The sequence below is a fragment of the Carcharhinus amblyrhynchos genome, unplaced genomic scaffold (genome assembly GCF_965287045.1).
Source record: "Carcharhinus amblyrhynchos unplaced genomic scaffold, sCarAmb.v2.hapA scaffold_38, whole genome shotgun sequence".
NCBI lineage: Eukaryota > Metazoa > Chordata > Chondrichthyes > Carcharhiniformes > Carcharhinidae > Carcharhinus > Carcharhinus amblyrhynchos.
In genome coordinates, this window is record NW_027649779.1 from 7,557,920 (window position 1) to 7,584,261 (window position 26,342).

The 26,342-nt window shown below is 41.0% G+C and overlaps 1 gene segment (V, D, J or C); it reads left to right on the forward strand.

Annotated features, from left to right (window-relative positions):
• The first annotated feature begins 5,261 nt into the window (after nt 1–5,261).
• LOC145362445 (Ig heavy chain C region-like) lies at nt 5,262–19,230 on the forward strand. The segment is given in 6 exon segments: nt 5,262–5,307; nt 5,435–5,795; nt 6,953–6,996; nt 17,881–18,189; nt 18,400–18,597; nt 19,208–19,230. Coding segments are annotated over 6 exon segments (981 nt in total).
• Nucleotides 19,231–26,342: the final 7,112 nt, after the last annotated feature.

Below are 26,342 nucleotides of genomic sequence, written 5' to 3' on the forward strand. Positions count from 1 at the left end.
TTGTTCTGTGGCCATTTTATTTTTTTCTCTCTCTGAAACAGATGAGAAATTAAGAGTGGGGAGATACTTAGACTGTGGTAGCCCTTTTGGAGATATTGCGAGCAGGCGATTCTATCTTAAACTGTCAGTGCATGAGTTGAATGTTTTTTTTATAAAGTGAAACAAGCAAAATAATCTTTATCGCTAAAATCTGTGGCAAATTGACACAGTGCAACACAATATTCAGCTAGTAAAATCTAGCACGACAGAAGTTGCCTGAAGATTTTGCAACGAGCACTGCACGATTGTTCACTTATTAACCTGTCCCTCAATGCCAGTTAATCAATGATAAACAGGTACAAAGTTCACACTAATTATTACCCACACAGTAGCAGAGAAATTAGATGTTTCTCACAGCTGCTTAGACACATTAGCAAAACATAAACCTACTCTTCCAAACAAGAATGATTGGACAAACATGTCCCTATATATCGTGATTGATAATATCTCGACAGGCAACATATCCATAGCCGCCTGCTGGATTAACAGAGAGAGGCTGTGATGTGATGTAAAGAGACAAATCCTGTCCAACCTAATACGAAATGGGATCCGATGTAATATAATCAGATTCGTAGTCTACTCTAGTAATAGTTGAGAGGACCTAATGTAACACAAATAGAGAGATAGCCTGGTCTAACATAACAAGAGAAATGACTGGATGCAGTATAAAGAGAGGCAGGGTCTATCGTCGTATAACTTAAGACTGGGTCTGGTACAACATAAACAGAAGTATGAACTTGTGTAATGTAATCAGAGGGATGATTCAGTTAACTGATAGCTAATATAACAGTGTGTTCTGTATGCTGGCGCTCTTGACAATGGATAACAATTTCTTCCTAAAGAATAAAACGTTCCCATTCATAACTTTGACATTTGTTCCAGGTCCCCAATAAACTGCTCACTTTGACCGATATAAATTCAGCGTTCAGCTGTTCTGATAGTGCAGTTCATGCAAGATTGACTTCAAGCTCTAAAAGACCTTCTGCCTCGCGTGTTTCTCGATGCCATTTTAGGAATTGACGAAACGTTAACGTGGATCCCCATTAATGAATGTCACCGTGTCAGAATAAGATTCGCGGCTCGGACAAAAATTACTTCTGTTAAACGCATCCCTATAATGCTGGACACAGATCAGGCTTTAGATGCACTGTGCTAAATGTCATAATGTCAAAACACAAACTGTGATCAGTTAACAGTCTTATCTCAGTGGAATAAACACCGATTTTGAGTAAATTATAATACATTCAATTCTCACAACCGATATCAGAGCTCACGATGCAGCCAGTGATCCAATGTTGAATGTTCAGTAATTCCACTATTAGATGTGATGATACCGCAGTTTAAGAACTAGTTTAGCAACGTTTTTATTAAGCTAGCATTCCAGAAGCTTGAAGTAATGTTCTGAGGATAGGAGTTGAAATTCCACATTTGTAGCTGGGGAATTTCAATGCAACTACTTGATTAAGCTGAAACAAACATCGTTGTGTAATGAACAACAATCATCAAGCCAACAGATTTTCGTCAAAGCTCATCTTCTTCTCTAATGTGTTTTACGGGAGGAAATTTTAAGGTCCATAAAATTGCCAGAAGAAGCAACAAGCATGCGGATTGAGAATTCAACAAAGGAAGACAAAATGATCGGTCTGGGGGGAGTATGACGGTATAATTGCAGAGAACATAGGAACTAATTTTAAAAGCCTCTATGAATATCTTAAGTAAGGTACTTAAAGGTACAAATGTAAGTACCTTGCAGGTAGAATCTAGGGAAATTATCATGCGGAACAAAGAAACTTTGGAACAATAGAACACGAAGTTTCAATCCATCTTCACAAAACAGGACACAAATATCCTCTCAGAAATGTTTGGAAACCAAGGAGCTAGTTGAAAGGCAGTATTGAAGGAAATCAGTATTTGCAACATCGTTCAGAGGAAAACCATAGGGTGAAATGCTGGTAGATCACGAGGACCTGATAATCTACATCCCAGAGTATGAAAGGAAATGGTCCTATGAATAGTGGGTACATCTCTGGTCATCTTCTAAAACTATATACATGCTGGAGCGTTCCTACAGATGGGAGGGTAACAAATGTAACCCCGATATATACAAAGAAAGGGACAGTAAATGTTATGAACTTCAGACTGTCATTAGCATCAGGAAAAATGTCAGAGAGTGTTATCAAAGACATGATAGCAAAATATTTAGAAAGAATGAACGGAGTTTGATGAAACTAGCATGGGCTTAAGAAGGACATTTCTTTCTTAACAAACGTAAATGCGGTTTTTTTGAGGATGTAAGTAACATAAAAGGTAAGGAGGGGGCATGTACGTGGTGTATTTGCATTTTGAGAACATATTTGAGAACGTTCCTCTAAAATATTCATAGGCCAAATTAAAGCAAGTGAGATGAGGTATAATATTTTGCATAGGTATAGAACTCATTGACAGATAAGAAACAGAGAGTGGAAATAAATGGGAATGTGAAAGGAAAATGGAGCACTCGGAGGAATCTGGCATGGATATGGGCAGAATGTGAAAACCACACACAGTCACCAGGGTTGGAATCGAACCAGTTTCCCTGTCGCCTGTGAGGCAGCAAAGCGAATTGTATTTCTTAGTGATAACCAAACTGGTTGTCACTAAGAGGTTCTTACCTCGTGTGAATGCGATCTATATTGGCGACAGGAATACTTCAGACATCAGATCTGTTTTTCTTTTTATTTAATTTGTCTACTTAAACAGATTAAATTCTCAATCAAATTAACATTCAGTGGAATATCAGCCTGTTCACATACGTTTTATTAATTGCGACATGCGAACTTTCAGAACTAATTCTGAAACGGAATTTACCATTTTCCTTTAATTAAATACGACTGGTGTAATGAAAGTTCAAACAGTTCCTATTCATTTTGAACAAACTGTTAATATTCTTCAAATAAACCGCTATTTTGAGTTGAAACTGATCAATAAGTGACGGTTTATTTGTTTTTTCTGTCATGAACATTTTATTGTAAACAGTGAGGTATTTATGTAAATAAATACAAAGATAGAAATTCCAAATTAGAGTGTTGACTGTCAAAAACACAAATATTTCCCCACCAACACAGTACAGAAATAGGGACAATCATGCAAATCAATCAACGGATTCCAGTAATGATTGTTTTTCAATATTATTTATTAATCAATTATGCGAGGAAAAACATCATGATGATATCTATGTGCAGAATTAGGAAATAATCCCTCTGATCCCGAAATATAATGACACGACAAATGTGTTCGTGGAAATTTCCTGTGTTTCATCTCTGAAACATTCCATGGAAAGATAAGGGAAATAAAACACAAACATACATGTCCAAGTATCGTCTCTCTGAGACATCTCTCAGTTTGCCTATAATTCTTTCTATCCATCTATCACAGTACCCTGATGCCTTGGAAAAATCATCTTTGTCGCTAACAGAGTGCCAGAGAAGCTGCATGAATTTGTTTTCTTTAGAGATGGGAAAAAATCGTCTAGATTTACAACTTAAAAAAGAATAATAATAAAGTGCCTCCAGTACTGTTGCTGGGTAGATTTGTTCATCAATAGTCCTATTTGACAACGTGAAGTGTTTTAAGTTGGCTTGTAGCCAAGCGGTCAGTGCTGATGAAACTGATCTTTGATCTACTGCACAAACACCCCCAGATGTTTCCTGTCAATAACTTTGAGCATTTGACACCAGCCTGGATTGCTGCCAAATACTGTGTGGGACAGATTAGCATGAATCTGAATGGACAAAATGGGATTCAGACATTTAAACAATAAATGTTTCATTTCCTCAAGAAAGACACATTTTAAATCGTAGTCATTCTAATCAAATATGTTCATTCAGTGTCCTGTTCATTGTGTGACTAAATGGTATCACAAAACAATAAAGCGACCAAATGATTTTTTATCTGTATAATTTCCAAGTAAATACCATTCCAATAATTAAAGCCTGTTTATTCATCACTTCATGAAATGAGAGAGAGAGATGTTAATGGTCCCAATTCCGCAGTCAATTGAGATCAGAGCAATGACAAAAATGCATCGAAATATTTCTTTAAAAACGTCTTAAAACTGACATGAACAGCGGGGTTCCTTGAATATTCTGCAAGTTCTGTATCTCATTTAAATATTCGCGTCTCTTGTACCTGATTAGCACCGTGTTCTATTGTACAGTATAATCTGATTTCTGTTATTGACAAGTTCCTGTCATAGCTGCCAATGAGTGAAGAAATGATCAGTTCATAATCTGATTCAATGGAAGATAAAATATTTATTCTTGCGATATTGTGCAATGTGCCGAAAAGTCCTGATATCCTGTGTTCACAATACCAGTGAATGTGAGACAGCGTGTGGCCAATAGAATGAGCTGCAAAGATTTGGATGCCGAAGAAGCACTTTAATGACCTCAGTGTCCGTTCCGATTCATTAACTTCTCTGTCAAAAATCGATTTAATTTTACGTTTCTCTGCCAACTCACTATTTAATTAACAAAGCTGCGGGATTCATATTTTTTTCAAATCGTTGCCTTCGAGACTGGGCAGTTTGAGAAATATAAGGAAAAACATTGTATTGTGTGAGAGTTTCTTCTCATCTCCAAACCCAAATTGTACAATGATAGCCATCCACAGTGTAAATAGAATTATTTTGCTTATCCCCCGCATTTAAATACAGAAATTGATACCGATTCTTCTGATAAATTATGCTTTATTATTGTAATCTGATAGAGTCCCGGAATTGTTGCAAAATAGACTGCCGGTCTCTTTATTTTCCAAAAAAAAATGTCATTTCACCATTTTTAGGCTTGTGTTCTTGTTAGGGGCGTGGTAATAAAATCACCATATTTACAATGGAAATATATATTTGTTTTAAACAAAGAAATGATGAACTGCAATATCAACATCAGAAACAATGGAGACAATACAATGGACAGATTCCGCCAAACAAATATCCCCATACAGATAAAATATCCATTTTAATATTAATCTATTGTAAATCTCCGAGTCCATTCTGTTGGGGGTGTGGAAGGTGGGACGTGGATCCAGGCGCCGCCTCCAGCAGGGAATCAACAGGCGGCGCCTGGAAAGCCGCCCCCTTCTGCCGGGTATTTAAATACCGCTCACTGGGACCGGAATCCAACAGTCCGGGAGCTGGTTTGTTCACTGAGTTCCTGACACAACCATTTCCCCAAATCACCAGAAAGATGAATTCGGCGATTTATGTCAGTTTGTTGCTGACTTTCTTATCCGGTAAATAGTTTTTGCTGTCCAAGTCTCATACTGTTACTGTCTCAGTATTAGTCTCTCTCTGGAATGTTCATGAGCCAAAAATCATTTCACCTGGATTAAACCTCCGGGTTTTGATTTATTTTTACAGGCGTCCAGTCGGAGATTGTGTTGACTCAGCCAGAGACAGAGACCGGGCGTCCCGGAGGCTCCCTGAAACTGACCTGTAAAACCAGCGGCTTCGATCTTGGCAGCTACTGGATGAATTGGATCCGAAAGGTTCCCGGGCAGGGCCTGGAGTGGCTAGTTGGCTTCTACGATTCATCCAACAAGAATTACGCCTCCGGGATTCGGGGCCGGTTTACTGCCTCCAAAAACCTTTCCAACAATATCTTCGCTTTGGACATGACGAGTCTGAAGACTGAAGACACCACCATCTATTACTGTGCGACGGGCCACAACGAGAGGAAACAGGGCTGTGGCCGAACAAGAACAACTCAGGAGAAAATTCAGCAATTTCCATCATAAACTGGAGGTCAGTATTTGTTTAAAATGTAATAGGGCAAACAGTGGTCAGAACCAAACCATAATTAGAGTTTAAAAAGTAACAAAGAAAGCATTTAACAGTAAAAATTAACAAACTCACCGACGTAACTGGTGAGGTTTTCACTGACTTTATTATTCCTGTAGTTTCAACAAGTACAGCACTGGATATATTACCCGTTTTAATGTTTCTGATAGGTTGCGTTATATAAACAGTTGCCTACGTGTTAAATTAGAGCAGAACTAATGGTCCATTTGAAGTGAATATTGAGCAGCAGAACTGAACAAAATGAGTGTAGTTTTTGTGTGGGTGTGTGTCACTGTGATTACAGCAATGGGTCACAGCGCTAAGAAAAGCGACATCCTCGTACAAAAACCTCACAGAAGGACTTTGCTTAAATATGTGATCAGTGCCACAGCCGAATGACAAACGAAATGAGGGTTCAACAAAATAATAGCTAGCAACAGCATTGATTTTTAAAAGATATAAAATGCTTCAACATTATTTTTAATGATTTACACGCTGAATGTGCACAGAGAGTGTAAAAGTTTCTCATCCCCTTTATCAATATCATGACCAGTAAACGTTGAAATATCTCACTGACTCACTCTTAAACGAAATGGAAACAGACTCTGGAATAGCAGTAAAATCAATTCTCTGTATTCTACAGTTAACAGCATGCAGCAGTATTTGTCATTCTGTGTCTCACTGTGATAACTGGGTAACACAGCAGTTACTGTCAATACAAAAAAAACCCTCAGCACCAATTGACTGAGGCTGGATCAGCGTCACTTTTAAGTTCCAATTTTAATCACAACACAGTATTATTTATGTTCAGCGCTGACCACATAAAAGGAATGAATATGAAACATTTGTGACGATTACTCAATTATCAGTTTGTGTTTTCAAGAACATGCCACGTGTTACTCTGTGAAATATAAAGCATTAGGGTCATTTATGACTGGAGAATGATATCCAGAAATTAAATTAAAATTTAATTAACATTAATTGACTTTATTTTTTTTCCTCTGGTTTGTGAATTTTAAAAATAATGGTGTTTTGTGTCTATTTTGCGCAGGGATGATTATTGTATGACACAACCCAGGGAATGTGACACTGTGACAGCTTTGACTACTGGGGACAAGGAACCGTGGTGATGGTGACTGCAGGTAAGGACCATGCACTTATTGAGTAACTGGTTTACATGTTGCTTCGTTTTATATTTTTGTCCATACTAATAGTTCATTTGTTTCCAAACATGTGGCTTTGGTGGATTCTCGGTTGAGAATTGTTACAATGTTTCCTGTGATTCTGCTGCAAAGGGGTTTTAGAATTCTGCTGTTTCTTGACATTAGGTGCTGCTGAGGGATTCAGTCCCAAGTTGTTGTGATTTTATGTTTATCGGTTGAGGTTACTGTGTGGCTGGGTTACTTTAAAAGTCTTACATCTGTTATACAGTTCAGCATTTCTGCAATGTTTAATCTCGGTGACATCTAGTGGCTGCGGGTTGTATTATTTACTACACAAGTATTTGAAATCTAACCCGATTTTTTTACGTAAAATTTGTGAATTAATTTGTGTTTCTGCATTGTTTGAACTCAGTGACACTGAGCTGTTACTCGTTTTGTGATTGAATACTAACATTCTGCGGGTTCGCAACTGCTTGATGCATGACTGCAGGGAGAAATCAGGCAGGCTTTATTGTATTTGTATTTTTAAAATCATAAATGGTAACAGTTTACGCCATTCGTTCAGAACGTATGTTGCCACTGCATTCAGAATTTGGGATACCTGCAATGTTTAATCTCGGTGGCATTTGATGGAACTTTTACCGTCCGAATGTTTAAATATGTTTGAAATATGAACCAATATGAATAAAATGTGATAAAGTTGTTATAACAATTTGTTGGACATATTCCACGTCCTCGCAGTGTTATTGCTCTTATTCCAGATTTCTGTTTAGTTTAATAATTGGTTAACAACTGGTTTGCTAGATTCGATATTGAGTTTTTTTTTGCAATATTGCATTTGATTCTGTTGAATGGATAATTGAGCTGCTTTTCTGTGAAACGGATTCGTTCCCTCATTGATGTATTTTGGTGTGTTTCTGCTGAGGACATTCTGTGGCGCAGTTACTGTGAATGTTTAAAATTTGTGCAATGGTTTGGCTTTGTGGCATTATTTCTGTCTTGTTTAAATAGTGTTTTAACGGTGCCGTTGAGAACTTAGAATTTTTTTTGCTTGAACGCAAACAATCTTTGAGTTTGAAAATCCTTGAATGGAGAAAACAAGCAGGTTTGGGAAAAAAACTAAAAGATATCACAGCATTTTTATAAATTTTGACTAACGCTCACAAATTCAAGTAAATCATGACTTACAACGCTCATTCGGGCACTTAGTCTTTGCTGCAATCACAAACTTCTCATGAACAAGTTTTATAGTAAAATTAATATAAATCAAAGAATTATTAATCAGTAATATAACTCCAGATTCCACAAAGATTATTTTATATTAATGATTTAGCAGTAATCCCGTTTAATAGTTCTGTTGTGTTTTTCACATAACTAACATGACAAGAACATTTTCTAGACTGGACATATTTTGTGACAATTCCAGAAGCTATTTCAGTGATAACCTGCTGTTTTCACAGCAGCGCTCAGCTGAACAAGATATTTTGCATTAATCGGTATGCCCCAGATTAAGTTGGCATTCACTGGAATACGAGTTTTGCAGACTAAGACGTTGCTTTTTGCCAATTTTTGTATCCGATTATTACATCTTTTTCTATGCAATCACAACTAGATTATTCGTTCTAAGTATTTTTTAAAAATTAGATATCGAGATAATTAATTACCAATCTCATCTCAAAATTCGTGAAATGGTTTGGTATTGCATTGTTTCAAATCAGTGTTACTGAGCAGTTCTAGCGAAATGAAAATAAAACTGTTTGAATATTCTTGTGGGGATAAAGCAAAAATGTTTCGCAAAATAAAATAAATATGTTTTAGGGAATCTTATTCATGTTAACTGATGCTTGTATTTATTAAAATAAATCATGAATTAAAATTCACTGTGCCTCTGTTAGGGACATTACACTACCCTGGATCCGTTATATTCGATGCACTCATTTTCAGAAAAAAATACATTTTTGCCCATTTGAGACAGACAGGGAGACATTGTTAAAAGGCAAAGGCAGTTTCAAAAATGAACATCAGGCTTTTTTTTTATTTTTGTTGTTGTGTAATTTGACCTTTGATCAATTAGAATCAAACAGTTTGTATAAATTTGACAGAGTGAACAGGGTTTTCTGACAGATGGAATTCGCTGACACTCAAGCAAAATTGTTTACATGATTGTGTTTGAGATCTACTAAATTGTCAACGGAAACTGGCTAGAGATTGACAAATAAATCCTTGAAATTCAAAAAGGTTAATTGATATAAACATTTTATAGCGTTATAAATATTATAAAAATAACATTAGCTCTGCACTTAATAGTAAAATCACGTCTCCCATCAATGCTGAACACAGGATAGAATTATGGGAAGAATGAATGATAGAATAGGAGAATTGACTCTATCTGAACTTTGTGTTTAATTCTTATTAAATATAATGATGAGGGAAAAGTCTGAACTTATACTCTGCATCATGTTATAGTGTTACAGTGGATTTGAATCAATTATCCCCTTTGTGTTTGCACGGTTTAATTCAGATTTTCTTTAATTAAACAAGGTGTTCAGTAATTAAGTTATATGGATGTTCTAAATTACCTAATCTAGGAAGCAGTATTATTGATTTCAAAGTGCCAGTCCGTTACAGTCTATACAAACTCAGAGGTATGCATGTTTGTAGGTCATAATAAATCATTTGTAGTAAAAGTTATATGTTACAATGTGATTAAATTTAAGTAAATGAATGACAGTTGTCTAAAAGTTTCCATTCAGTAATTTGAAATTATTGCTTAACATTATCTAAGATTTAATTTTCACTTAATTATTTAACAATGTTGGGGGCAGAAGCACCTTTGGAATGATTGAAAACTCATTTTATTACAGAGTACAAAACAGCTGACAGGAGAACTAACTGACAATTAACAATAGCTTAAAATGTAATATTGGTGCTGATTAATGTAAAACAAAAGACCTTGACCATTGCACTGCCGTGCAAAACACAATTCGTTTTAGAGAATATTTAATAGTATCGAAAATGAATTCAGAAACAAAACCTTTATTTCATCAGCTATGCTCAGCTCGACAAAATGATTTGCCTTGATTATTTTGTTGATTCGATTTAATTAAGAAATTAGATCGAATCAGGCAATGATTTTCAATGCTAATGTCAATTTGTTTGTTTGTTCTTACAGTGTCACCGCATCTCTGTTAGGGACATTGAACTGTTACTGTGTCACTGTATCTCTGTTAGGGACATTGAACTGTTACTGTGTCACTGTATCTCTGTTAGGGACATTGAACTGTTACTGTGTCACTGTATCTCTGTTAGGGACATTGAACTGTTACTGTGTCACTGCATCTCTGTTGGGGACATTGAACTGTTACTGTGTCACTGCATCTCTGCTGGGGACATTGAGCAGTTACTGTGTCACTGTATCTCTGTTAGGGACATTGAACTGTTACTGTGTCACTGTATCTCTGTTAGGTACATTGAACTGTTACTGTGTCACTGCATCTCTGTTAGGTACATTGAAGTGTTACTGTGTCACTGCATCTCTGTTAGGTACATTGAACTGTTACTGTGTCACTGCATCTCTGTTAGGGACATTGAACTGTTACTGTGTCACTGTGTCTCTGTTAGGGACATTGGACTGTCCTGAATCTATCATTTTTGATTGCTCATTTTCAGCGAAATGTCATTTTTGCGTAGTTTTCGAGGAGTAAGATAGATAAATAATTAAAAGTCGAAAGGAGTTCTGAAATGAATATCAGTTTAATTTAAAATAGGTTATTGATGTTCTTTTGTGAGTTGAACATTGATCAATTAGAATCCAACAGTTTGAATGAAATTGATAGATTGAAAAAATATATATCCGCTGGGCACTCAACTGTTTCACCGTTTGTGTCTGTTCTGTTTCTGTGCGCGTGGTCACTGTGTCCGGACCAGGAATCTGCCCGACTGGTTGTAAATCTTCTGGTCCTTTCTTCCGCATTCCAGGGAGTGAATTTTGATTTATTTCTTCAATACAATTGTATCTGTGAGAAATGTGATAATTTGACTTGATATTTGACTCGCTGTCTCAGCAATGAGATCCCTAAAACATATTGTGATCATCAGAGAGAGCAGAAACTTCAGACTGTAGAGGGAGAATTGGGTGATTTTTAAGCAGTGATGCACTGGCCTTGGGGCTGTTCGATGAACAAATGCAAAGTGAGATTTACTATATCGTGCTCCGTAATGCAGCAGTCCCTGACCTATTCAGTATGAAACTTCACGGGTCAAATTCATTTGCATCTTATGTTTAATCTTCTAAAGGTATTTTAGAGTTATTTGCTCGGCCAGAACTTTTAATTTTCTCTAGTTGTTCCTTCACAAAGTGTTGATATGAAGCATCCTTGAATAACTGCAGTCCATATGCTGCAGGCATCCGCCGTGCTGTTAGGCAGGAATTTCCAGGATTTTGATCCAGCGACTATGAATGAGCTGAGATATTGTTTAAAGTCAGAATGGTGTATGTTTTAGAGCGAAGCTTGCAGGTGATAATGTTTCAGATGTTGCTGCTGCTCTTGTCCTGTTAGGATGTAAAGGCAACGGGTGTGGGCAGTGTATTCTACGGAGCCTTGGTGAGTTGCTGCAGTGCATGTTGTATATAATACACACTGCTGACACTGCTTGTTCGTGTTGAGAGGGAAGAGGGTGAATGAGGGGGTGGGTAAACTTGTGGGTGGCTTTGCCCTGGATTGTGTCAAACTTCTTGTGTTTTGTACAAGATTCACTCATTGAGGAAAGAAGAATTATTCAATTGTGACTGAATTGTGAAAGATTTAAATGTTTTTCCAACCCTTGGCCCGCAGTCCGTATTGTGTTCACTTGTCACTTCCACTTACTGTGTGAGTGGGTGAGTACGTGTGGAGTTGGGGGGGGGGGGGGGCGGGGTGGAGCTTTTCCAGACTAAATCAGCCAGATAGAGACGTATACACCCTCACACACCCTCACACACATGAATGCACACAAACACGTTCTCATACTCTCTCAAACATGCACACATACATAATCACACTTGCTTTCCCTCACAAACACACACATGTACACATTCTCTCTCTCTCCCACGTTTACATACATTCTCAAATACAAATACATAAATACTATCGCTCTCTCAATCACTGTGCCATGCCCCCATTCACATAAGCATTCATACGAACACACCCCCACACGCACTCTGTCTTTCACACGGACACACTCTCTCACATATGCACGGTCTCACATTTTCGCAGACGCAGTCTCTTATGCACTCTGTCACATACGGTCAAGCTGTCCCACAATTATTCACACATGCTCTCGTACAATCCCTCTTGCACAACCATGTCTCTCTGTTGCACACACACACACACACATAAACACACGTGCATGTTTTATCTCTCTTGCACACATTATCTTACACCTGTACATTCTTTCTCTCACATACTGGTTCACTCACAAACACTCTCTCACACAAACACAAACACATGCGCACACACTAACACACTCTCTTACACACAGCCACAGTCTCTCACATAAGCAGTCTCACGCACGCATGCTCCCTCAAACACACACAGCCTCACACATACATGCACTATTCCTCTCACACTCCTTCTTCCGTACTCTCACTCCGTCTCACACTCATTCACATGCTCTCTATCTCATACGAACACTTGCACACGCACTCTCTCACACAGACATATACTTCCCTCTCTTTCACACGTTCACTCCCGTTCAGTCCCTTACACATTGTCTCGCACATGCACAGCCTTGCTCTCAAACACTGTCTCTCACAAACACCCTCTCTCTCACATGCTCACCGTCTCTCCGTCTGTCACATACGAACACACGTATACACAATGTATTTCTCTTAAACGTTCCACCTATCACAAATACATATTCTCTCAACAGTTATTTCACACACACACACACACACACACACACACACACACACACACACACACACACACACACACACACACACAGTCTAATTTTCACACTTTTTTTCTCGCTCACACGCACTCTCCCCGCCTCTCTCCACACACACACACACACACACACATACCCACACAAACACCCTCTTACACATTTTCCATCTCATATACGTCAGAGTGACTGTCCTTAATTTCATACAATAGAATCATAGGATCCTACAGTGCAGAAGGAGGCCATTCAGCCCATCGAGTCTGCATCAACAGCAATCCCACCAAACCCTATCCCCATGACCACATATGTTTACTCGTCGTCCTGACACTAAGGGGCAATTTAGCACGGCCAATCCACCGAACCCGCACATCATTGGACTGTGGGAGGAAACAGGAGCACCCGAAGGAAACGAGCAGCCCGAGTAAAACTCATGTGAATAAGTTTCAGCGGGAAATTCTTCTCTGTTTGGAGTCATATTTAGCACGAAGCAAGATGGTAATGGTTGTTGAAGGTCAAACATCTAAGTTGAGAAATCACTGCAGGAGTTCGGCAGGGGACTGTTCTGGGACCAACAATCTTCTATTGCTTCATCAATGACACATTCCATCCAACATGAGGTCGGAAGCAGGGATTTCCATGTGTTACACCGGACACAAAGACACAATCAATAAGAAGGGATCTGGCTGAGACTAAGTCCGCCTGGCTCCCCAATACTGGTGTAAACTTGGTGTTTGATTCCTGTGTGACCCTAGTTTTGCTGGAAGCTTCCCTTCCAGCTCCCTCAGTCTGTCTATTTGTTCACTGATCCGTGTTTCTGAAAGAAAGGCCCCGACATTAAAGCAGCTGCCCGGTGATCTACACTGATTCCTGACTTTACACAGCCCTGTTACTGAAAGCTGATCAATGGAGAGAATCGGGAAAAGATCGATGGAGAGGGAGAGGAGGAGGTGGCTCACTGACTCTCTCACCCTCACCCACACTTATTCCTCACTCAAAGATCTTCACTCACTCACCATATATTACCGACATTTCTTCGGTGACACACTCTCACTCACTCTCCCTCACTCACTCTCCCTCACTCACTCTCCCTCACTCACTCTCCCTCACTCACTCATCCCCACTCACTCATCCCCACTCACTCATTCCCACTCACTCATCCCCACTCACTCATCCCCACTCACACACTCTCACTCACCTTTGTTCACTCTCCCTTGCTCACTCAATCATCCTCAGACACTCATCCTCACATACTCAACCTCAGACACTCAACCTCAGACACTCATCCTCACGCACTCAACCTCACACACTCTGCCTCACACACTCAAACTCACACACTCACCCTCACAATCTCAATCTGAATCACTCGCCTAGACACACTCACTCACAATCACTCACACATATTCGCTCACTCACTCACTCACTCACTCACCCACACTCATTCACACACCCTCATTCAACTTCATTCGTTCAAGCTCAATCACACAGCCTGACTCACTCATCCTCACACCTCACTGACTCACATTCGCTCACTTACCCCCATTCACTCACTCTCACACCCCGACTCACTCACCCACATTCATTCACTCGTTTACGCTCACTCATCCTCACACACCCTCAATCACTCACCCTTGTTCAGTCACTCTCTCTCAGCCACCCACACTCACATACCATCACTCACTCAATCCCACTCACTAAACCTCACTCACTCAGAGTCTCAGTCACTCACCAACAGTCAGAGAACATAGAACATTACAACACAAACAGGGCCTTCGGCCCACAAGTTGCGCCGATCACTTCTATACCTACTAAGCCATATACCTATCTATAACTCCCCATCCCATTAGATCTCATATACTCATCCAGAAGTCTTTTAAAAGACCCCAGCGAGTTCGCCTCCACCGCCACCGACGGCAGCCGATTCCGTTCACTCACCACCCTCTGAGTGAAAAACTTACCCCTAACATCTCCTCTGTATTTGCTGCCCTGCACCTTAAATCTGTGTCCTCTCGTAGCGACCATTTCAGCCCTGGGAAATAGCCTCTGAGAATCCACCCTATCTATTCCTCTCAACATCTTATAAACCTCTACCAGGTCGCCTCTCAACCTTCGTCTCTCCAGGGAGAAGGGTCCCAGCTCCCTCAACCCATCTTCATAAGGCATGCCTCCCAATCTAGGCAACATCCTTGTAGTTCTCCTCTGCACCCTTTCAATAGCTTCCACGTCCTTCCTATAGTGAGGCGACCAGAGCTGCGCACAGTACTCCAAATGGGGTCTGACAAGAGTCTTCATTCACTCATTCCACTAATCCACCCTCACTTACCCAGTCTCACTCACCCCATTCACTCACCCTCACTCACTCACCCCATTCACTCACCCTCACTCACTCACCCCACTTATCCACCCTCACTCATCCAAACTCACTCACTGTCACTCACTCACCACACTTACCCACGCTCACTTCTCAAGTCTCACTCACACTCACTCTCCCCACCTAGCCACCCTCACTCTCCCAGACTCACCCCCACACACTCAACCCCAATGACCTCTCTCTCTCACTTACGCCACCTCACCCATTCAAACACTCTCGGACTCACTCACCTACATTGACTCACACACCCTCACAAAATGATTATCACTTAACTTCACGCACCCTAACTCACAGATCCTCAATCACTCATCCTCACTCAAACACCTTCACTCACTCACCCTCACTCACCCACCCATCTGCATTCATTCTCCATCACACACTCTCACACACCACCCTCAATAACACACCCTGACTCACTGTCTCTCACCCCTCACTTACTCAGTCACATTCACTCCCTCACCCTCATTCACACGATCACTCACCCACCTCCACTAACCTTCACGCATCCTCACTCATTAACACCCATTCATTCATTCTTGCTCACCGACAGTCACTCACCCACCTTCACTCACACACCCTCATTTACTCACAGTCTCTCATCCTCACCCACACTTACTCACCCTCAATCATTCATACTCATTCAAAGAACCTCACTCACTCACCTTCACTTATACATCTTCCATCACTCACATACCATCACTCACCCAATCTCACTCATTCAGTCGCTTACAGTCATGCACTCACATTTTCTCACCCATAATCACTGAATCTGTGTAGGGAGGGTCTGCAACGAGAGACAAGAAAGATATCAAGCTGCAGTTTGGTGTTTAAATGTGGGAACTGCCCTGGGAGTGCAGAGAGCTGGAGGGAATCGCTGGGGGCTCTGGGCCAGGGGCAATGGCAAAGAGCCAGGGGAGAACTGGAGGCGTGGGAAAGGCCAGAGAGCCGGTGGGGATGGAAGGCAGCGAGCCAGGGGAAAGAGCACACGCCGGGGGAAAGGGCAGAGAGCCAGGGAAATGACAGAGAGCCGGGGGAATGGACACACAGCCGGGGAACAGGGCAGAGAGCCGGGGGAAAGGGCACAAAGCCGGGGGACGGGGCAGAAAAAACTGGAGAAAGGGCAGAGAGACAGGAAAAGGGGCAGGGAGCAAGGGGAAAGGGCAGAGAGAGTAGTGACAGGGGAGAGAGCCAAGAGAAACGGCACAGAGCCATGGGAAAGGGCGAGAGAACAGGGAAAGGGAAGAGAGCAAGCAGTGTGGACAGGGAGGCAGGAGAAAGGGCAGACAGCTGAGGGAAAGGAGAGGGAGTCGTGAGAAAAGCCAGAGAACCCAAGGGAATGGGCAAGAGGTTCAGGGGGATAGGGCAGAGAGGTGGGGGAAAGGAGAAAGGGGGTAGGGGGCAGGGACAGAAGGCAGAGAGATGGCGGAAAGCATAGGGGGGCGGGTGAGGGAAATAGCAGAGAGCTGGGCGAGAGGGCATAGAGCTGGAGGGTGGTGTAGAGAGCCGGGTGGAAATACAGAGAGTCAGATGAAAAGGGAAACGAGCCACCACAAAAGTCAGAGAGCCAGGGGAAAGGGCAAAGAGCCGGGGAAAACGCGCAGAGAGGGGGTAATGGACGGGCGGAGTGAGGAGGTTCAGAATAGAGCGAGCACCACAATCAGCTCATCTGTAATCTCAGTGAATGATGGAGGAAACTTCAGGGCCCGAATGGCCAACTCTTACTATTAATGTCTGATCCTTCAATTAGTTAATGTTGGATTTATTTGAATTTATAATCACATTTAGAGTTTCCTGATGATTCAGTAAGTATTCATTTCGAAGGTATTTTTGAAGCAAAGTCACTAATCTCCGTTTTGTGGAGTGAGAGGCTTTGAGTTGGAGAGAGGAAGGGGCATCAATCAGTTTGAACCCAGGCAATTCCCAAAACTAGTGTGGAGATGGTGGAGTGCGGTTGGTGTGGGCACAGTAAAGATTCTCACAACACCAGGTTAAAGTCCAACAGGTTTATTTGCAATCACAAGCTGTTGGAACTCCCTCATCAGGTGAGTGGATAGTCTGAATGAAGGGAGAACTTCTTCATCACAAAGTGTTGTTGTTTGAGAAATAAATGGTTGCTGCAATAATGGAGAAAATATTTGGTGTTCTCTGATCATCCAATGAATGATATGTCATTTTGAGACTAACAGAATGTGTTTTTTCTTCCTAATTTGATAGCGGTGGAGACAGGGATATGAGTTTCTACAGAGATGACAATTCCCAAATGATAGAAGTAACATAATCTCAAAGGTGGATGAAAGATTTAATCGGGAAATATTAGGATGAATTCATAATTCTAATCAATGTTCGAGATAGAAACATAGAAAATAGAAGCTGGAGTAGGCCATTCGGCCCTTGGAGCCTACTCCGCCATTCACTTTGGTCAGAGCTCATCACTACCCTGATCATACGTACTATCCATATCCCTTCATCCCTTCAACACCAAGAACTGAATCTAATATAGAAACCTACTTGTAACAATACGTTTGTTGGCTAAATAAACACAACTTGTTCAATTGGCTATTCTTTCCCAGTGACACCGTCTCCGCCCACTCTCTACAGCCTGGTCTCCTCCTGTCAGCAACAAAACTCCGACGGCTCCATCACCTACGTCTGTTTGGCGATGGATTACTCTCCAGATGTCTCCAAACTGACCTGGAAGAAAAATGGGCAATCGATCACCACTGGGTTTAAGACGTACCCGTCAGTGAGAAACACGAAGGGAACCTACACCCTGAGCAGCCAGTTAACCATCAGCGACTCAGCGGGAGAATGTCCCAGAATTGACTGTGAGGTTCGACACAGCAGCTCAGTCAAGAGCGTTGAAATGCCATGTAAGTGTTGTGGAGCTTGTGTAAAACAGAAACACTGTGGTTGACATGCAGGGCCTTGGTTATAACTCAATTAAATAGATGTGCATCATCCGGACTCCTAGATTGCTCCGCTTAGTGTCTATTGTCTGCAATCGAATTACTAATATAGGCAAAAGTTCAATTGGTCCACATCCTCTGCAAGAAAATACTGATTCTTTTTTTCCCCTGAAGGTCTTAAAGTTGTTCATCCAACTGTTATCATCACCGTGAGTTCCAGTGAAGAAATCACAAGCAGGAAATTTGCAACCATCGTCTGTTCAATCATCAATTTCCAGCCAGAGTCAATAACGGTGAAGTGGCTGAAGAATGGGGAACCCGTGGATTCAGGAATTGTCACCTCTCCCGCCTGTGAAGTGAACGGGAACTTCTCGGCCAGCAGTCGGCTGACAGTCTCCGCTGGGGAATGGTTCAGCAAAGCGGTCTATACCTGCCAGGTCACTCATCAAGGCATCACTCAGAGTCTGAACATCAGCTCACCTCGGGGTAAGAGACTCAAATCGTGGATAAAATATACGATTCTGATGTTAATCGGAATCAGGGATCTATCAAAGTTATTACAAATCATCGAACAACTTCTAATTTATTGTCATGTAGTTTGCTACTTTAGGGAAGTGTCCCACTCAGAATTTCATCACAACAGCAATTTTTGTTATTGCTTCCTGAGATGTGCATTTATATTCCATCCCTGAGGGCACTTAAGTGTGGACCACGTTGCTGTGAATCTGGAGTCACATGCATGCCAGACCAGATAAAGACAGCAGGTTTACTTTTCTAAAGGACATTCGTGAACCAGGTGGGCTTTTACAACAATGGCTTCATGGTGATCATTTGACTTTTAATCACAGATTTTTATTAAATTCCCATTTCACCATCCGCAGTGGTAAGATTCGAATCTATTTCCCCAGAGCTTTGCCCTGGGTTACAACTCCATTGACAACACACCATGCTACTGTCTACTTTTCAAATAATGTTCCCTTCTGTCTTGAAGTGAGTGAAGTGGCCTTGACGTGACCTTTTTTTTTCTTGAGACAGCCGGTAAGACTTGGAGAGACAGTCGATATCGGACTGTTTCACAGGTCACAGCACAGGGGTAAAATATTGCAAAATGCATCTTAACCTTATAAACCAACGGGCAGTACTTTATTCCTGAGTTCAGGATGGTATCAGCTGTAATGCTGATTCATGAGAATGATACAGCAGCTACAGTACTTTAATAAAGGGAATAATTTCATTGAACAAGCTGGTTTGCCACCGCCTATAGAAATTGGAAGGCGATAGTTGGAGATTGATGCCTCGAAGGCAACTTCGTCTCCTTCAGGCTGAAGACTGCTGCCCTGCTTCTGAAGGGGAACTAGGGTTGATTTTCATTTCTCATTCACAGATCCTCTCCAATGCCATGAATCCACAGTGAAGATACAGTCACCACCAATAGAACAGGTCTTACTGGAGGCGACCGTGACCTTAACCTGCATCATTTCTCATGCTCCTCATGGCGTTAACGTGTCCTGGATCCGAGACAGGAAGTATTTGAAATCAGAGATTGCCGAAAAGCCCGGAGCGGATCCTGACAGCGTGATCAGCAAATTAAGCATCTCCATACAAGCCTGGCTGAGTGCGGCTGTGTTTGAGTGCGTGGTGAGCCATCAGGATCTGCCGACTCCTCTAAGAACATCTATCCACAAGGAAACAGGTGAGCTGAGAGATTGAAGCAATAAATGTAGGGTCAACGGCAGGGTCCTGAGGAATGTGGAGGAACCGAAAGATCTTGGGGTTCATATCCACAGATCTCTAAAGGTTGCCACTCAAGTGAATACAACCGTGAAGAAGGCTTATAGTGTTTTAGCGGTTATTAACAGGGGATTTGAGTTTAAGAGCTGTGGGGTTATGCTGCAATTATATTGGACAACATTTGGAATGTTGTGTGCGGTTCTGGTCACCTCACTATAAGAAGGATATGGAACTATAGGAGAGAGTGCAGAGGAGATTTACCAGGGTGCTGCCTGGTTTGGAGGGTAAGTCTTATGAGGAAAGGTTGAGGGAGCTGGGTTTTTTTTCTCTTTAGAGCGGAGGAGGATGAGAGGGGACTTAATAGAGGTTTATAAGATGATGAGGTGGGTAAAGAGAGTGGTCGTGCTGAGACTATTTCCTTGCATGGATGTAGCTGTTACTCGGGAGCATAACCATAAGGTCCATGGTGGGACATATAGGAGGGATGTCTGAGGTAGATTATTCACTCAGAGTGATTGGGGTGTGGAATACATAGCCTGCTGTGATAGTGGAGTCGGACACTTTAGAAATATTCAAGCGGTTATTGGATAGGCACATGTAGCACACCAGAGAGATAGGGAGTGGGATAGCTTGATCTTAGGTTTGGACATAGCTCGGCACAACATTGAAAGCTGAAGGGCCTGTACTGTGTTGTCCTGTTCTATGCTTCTCTGTAAATGCATCACTGTGTCTGTCTCCAGTGGATGTGTTCTAGTCAATATTTAATATTCAGTGCATTCATGGTCTCTTCTGACTGGAAACTCTACCAACTGAAAGACTCTGGGCCGATCGATATTTTTACGGGGAAGTTTGATGTGTTGATGAATAAAAAGTGAACTGAAGGCGATGTTATTGAGTTTAGATCGAAGAAGAAGAGGAGAGCCTGATGTGGCGCATAAAAACCAGAAAACCAAAAAGAAAAGTAGATCAGTTGGGCCGAATGGCCTGATTCTGTGCTGTAAACTTTCTCAAACTTTCCAGTCCGTCCCCCTTAGTTATTTCAGAAAACCATGGTGTTCATCGCTCCTCCAAGCTAGAAGTCAAAAATGGGAACAGTTAAAATCAAAAGGGAAGCAAACTTTCCTGATATCTAACCAGCCGTTTCATTTGTGTCCAGAATTTTCCAGTTTATTGACATTTATTGTACATTTTCTACAGATCCAAATCCGCGGGAACCGGTCGTCTCTGTCCTCCTGCCCTCGGCAGAAGACGTCTCCGCTCAGAGTTTCATCTCCCTCAGCTGCTTAGTGAGAGGTTTCTCCCCCCGAGAGATCTTCGTCAAGTGGACCGTCAACGACAAGCCGGTGAATCCCGGGAACTACAGGAACACCGAGGTGGTGGCGGAGGACGGCAATAGCTCCTTCTTCATGTACAGCCGGTTATCCATTGCAGCAAAGGAATGGTCCAGCGGCGCTTCTTACTCCTGTGTGGTGGGACATGAAGCCATCCCCTTGAAGATCATCAACAGAACAGTTGACAAATCCAGTGGTAAACCCAGTTTTGTGAACATTTCCCTTGCACTGATGGACACTGTTAATTCATGTCAATGAGTATCACTCGGTTACATTAAAAACTACAATAAAAAGAATAAAATCATTTTCCTCCAACGATAAATGAAATACCCAATTGTTTAATTGATTTTTTCCAGTTTCACTTCGATTATACCTTTGGTTTGAGTCAGATATTTTAGGGTCCCGAGCCCAAATCTTGTTGAACCAGTGCTCCCAGCACAGACACACCCTGGGTTAGAAATAGAGTAGAGCACATTTATTACAGAATTCTGCAAAGTAACTTCACTGACTTTCCTCCCGCTGAGGAAAAATCCGACAATTTCAACATTTCTGACAAACACAACATGTATATTTCTGAGTTCCTGCTTCCCTCATTGTCCATGCCTTTATCCATTGATGTCAGCTTTCTGCTGCTACACCACATCTCATGGGAACTGAAGTGAGGGTCACACAGAAACATGGAACAACAATCCCGCCATCAGAGAGAGGGAGAGTGAAATTGTTAACCTACCGGATTCCTACTCAAAGAGAGAGGAGGATCAATGCCTAACCCATGTTCCACAACTTCCTCAATGAAAAGAGGAGAAATGTCATTACTTAATCCACTGCACCTCCATCACCTCAGTGGTTAGAACCATCAGATACATCGCATCACCGGGTAGAGAGAGGGAAACTCTGAGCTCACTGTCCTCCCTCTCCCGAAGTGGCGTGTTTGGAAGGGACCAGCTCTCTACTATAAGGACCCAGTTGCCAATAGCACAAATTAGTTTACTCGCTGCTGATATTTAAATATCATTACCTTCATCATTGTAATACACATAACCTTACGCAAAACAATTTAAACATGTTTCAACATTCTTTTTCATGTGCTGGCATTGATTCCCCATAATACAAATTTAAACAAGTAATAGAATCCTCCCCGATTTTCACTGTTCTGCCACTAAGATTTCTGAGATGCATCAATGAATTATTTTATTCTTTCTCCCGATATCACGGTGCCATTCACACAAAATAAATTTATACAGCAACACATTGAAAATGTGCTCTATTATTCGTATTGACTGGATCATGTTCAGTTATTGATTGGTGGTGAAAATTGAAGCAAGAGTTAGCAAATACACACAATGACAATACTGCCCAAAACTGTCACAATTATAAATACACACATAGGCGTACACACTAAAACACACACACACACACACACACACACATCGACACAAATGCATAAATATATGCACAAATACACATATTCATAAATATGCACACAAATATAGAAAGACACATTCAAATACGCACACACAAAACCATGCACAAATACAGAAATACGGACAGGGGCATTCAAATACAGGCACAGAAACACACAAATGCACAACACGTACACATGCACAAAACCACACAGATACGTGCATACACAACGATACAACTTCACACAACATAGACGCATGCAATACTTACACAAACGAACATACATGCGGAGAAATATGAATGCGCACACAAATGCAATCATGGACAACACATACAAAAACACAAATACACACTTACACAAATAGACACAAATACACCCACACAAGAAAAAAATCACCCATACACAAATACATCTGCACACAAATAAACATCGGCACACACACACACACACACACACACACACACACACACACACACACACACACACACACACACACACACACACACAAACACATTCTCTCTCTCCCTCTCTCTCTCTGTTACACACACACACTAATATATAGACTCGCGCTTGTACAAACAGGCACTAAAACAGCAACATACGCATACAATCAAGTACATACTAACGCACGCACACGTATACACATAAATCACACAAGTACATACATTTATGTGAGCCGGTACGCAGACCGAAACACAAACACATACATTCATAGGCACAACACAGACAGATATACATGCATGCAGATCCACATAAATACGCAAACACTAACATATACTCAAATAATTATATATATATATATATATACATAACATATGTATGTATGTTAGCACACATTCACGCTGACAGAAATATGGATATAGAGACACAAAATGTTATACACATTGACAAACATGTATGGAAATGCAAATAAACAAATAAGCAGACTGTATACAGATGAACTGACAGCAAAACAATTGCACGCAAACATGTAGACACAAACATTCGCATGTTCATACAGCACATAACACCATTGCACATAGTACTACATATCGAAACAAAAACATCAAGACATCGTTATAAAGAACCATCAACACGTATATACATACATGTTAACACGTACACACGCACGCACATGGGAAACAGACGCACACAGAAAGGGAAACAAACATTACTAGAAGGACAGAAATTTTCACATAGTAATAGACAGAAACGCATGTGCACCCATTAAGAGTGGCATTAATACATATACATAAACTTAACTCAATAGTAGAGCCACACATACACAATGATAGAAGAATAAAATATACACACAGATGCAGACACACAACTACACAAATCAACAAAAACAGGTAAATGAACGTGTACATTAAAGCTCTTGTACATGTATTAACTCACATCCAAAGATTAATGCGGAGAGCACGAGATGATCATGTGCACGCACACAAATGCAACATCTTAAATACAAATGGTAGGTAAATGATGAAAGTAAAATTTAAACATGAATTTTAATGGACATATCTACCGACAAATAGCCCAATGTACATTGCACCGAAAACACGTTGAGAAACTGGATTAAGCTCGTGACCTTCTAACCATTACAACCACAAATAAGAAAAGATCAGAAATTACATCCCAGTTCTTAAACAGCAACATTCAAAGTTTACAGATCAGTCACAATCTGTGAAAACAATCATTGATCAGTGAACGTTCCTCCATATCAGTCATAATATTCTTCAATGAAGGATCGTGCCAAATTGATCAAAAATGAACTAACACTCAAGAAAACATCTTCAGTGCTTTCTGACATGGACTGTCCAAGGAATGTGCGTAAAGATCAAGTGTGAAAATAATTACGGAGATCGGTTACTGAGTGTCCTGAATTTAACAGTAAATATACATTGAAAATTATACAAGAGAATAAACTAACCGCTTATGAAGAAGAACGGGGAAAGAAAAAGTAACAGCAAGATTACCTGGATAAATAAAGTAATCTAATTTCATTTCCTGGTCTCCGTTCCCTAGACCCCACCGATCGCATCTGGATTGAAAGTAATGAGGATAATAACAGGAACATCTGGACAACCGCTTCCACATTCATCGTCCTGTTCTTCCTGAGCATTTTCTACAGCACTGCCGTCACTCTGGTGAAGGTGAGATGATTCAGTTCACTCACATTTCAAACTGGCTGAATGGATTTGAAAAATGTCTCAATGTTTCACTGATTAAAAACTCTAACATTAACGTCCCGCATCATAAACATCTGCTTCAATATTGTCTCTTTATTTTACAGATCAAATGATGGGTTGAATGTTCGACGATAAGATGATTATGAAGATCTCTCTATGACTCAAATGCAATATCTGTTCTCGGTTATTCTATTCTCTCAGTTTATCATTCTGAATCTGTAACTGAGGCAATCATAGACGTTATTTCAGTTTCCAGTGTGAAAAGTACGTGACTTGATTTTTGTTGTAATGTAACTCTGGTTAATAGTTTTCCCGCAGTTTAAATTTCATGTATACATAAGCAACTTTTCTCAATCCTTATTCACATCTGATAATTCCTCTTTCTATTAAGGTCTGTATTCTCTTTGTGGTGTATGTAACAGATGTACAAATATTGATGGATTTCCTGTGCATGTGTTCTGTTCTCAATGTGCAGCTCGATCGTTATGTTCACTTTTGTAACATAAAAAGTAATTTCGCTGTAAAATATTCTCTGATTTTTTAAATAATTTTTAAATAAAAAAAAATTGCCTCTGGCTTGGCTTAATTCCGTTCTCCGAAACCCACCCACTCGGCTCCATTTTCGCTATTATGTGGTTTGCCCCCTTTCCCAGACAGGCATGTTCCCGCAGTCATGTGTGAGATGTGGTTGATCTCAAGGCAGTGAAAGAGTCACTGCGCCACCCAGTGACCCATCCGTGTAAAGACACCTTCATCTCTGCCTTTTTAGGTTAAAATCCAGAGACAGGATGAGTGAAGAATAAGGAGAACCTCCGTGATTTCACTCATAAACTGATCTGTCACAGACGAGTTTCAGGTAATTCTAAACAGCAAAGGCTCTGCTTCATCAGGGGCCGATGCAGGACATTGTAGGCAGACAATATTTCCCTTCACACTGTCTACTATTTCCATTAGATCCCTCCCGCTTTACTATTTGTTCCTTTCCATGGAAACAAGGAAATATTTTTTCCTCAAATAGCTTCTCAAGCCTGCTGCACTACACTTGAGATTACAGTGATACAACACCACCATCTGCCGGCGGGCCACAACGACTGCAGGCGCTGGTGCTTGTGAGTCTGCGAGCCGGTTGCTGAAAAATGAACATTGAACGATATTGTCCGAGATTGGAGTTCATAGAAGGATGTCGGCTGGTTGTTGGGAGGCCAATAGAAAATGCCGAATCTTGTCAGTACACCCTTCCTATTCCTGCACTCTACCCATACTGCCTCGCTGTATAAGCCATGCAAAGTACATTGGGTGCAGTCCTCCTGCAGTACTGCTGCAATATTCTCCTTACCAGTCTTGATAATGTCCTTCCCCTGTTACATCACTCTCCATCCTGCTTGAATCATCGGTATCCTTGTACGTTAAGCTGTCATTCCTCTCCTTTCCTTAACCAAGTCTCTGTAATAGCAGCAACATCACAGTTCCAAGAACGAATCCAATCTCCAA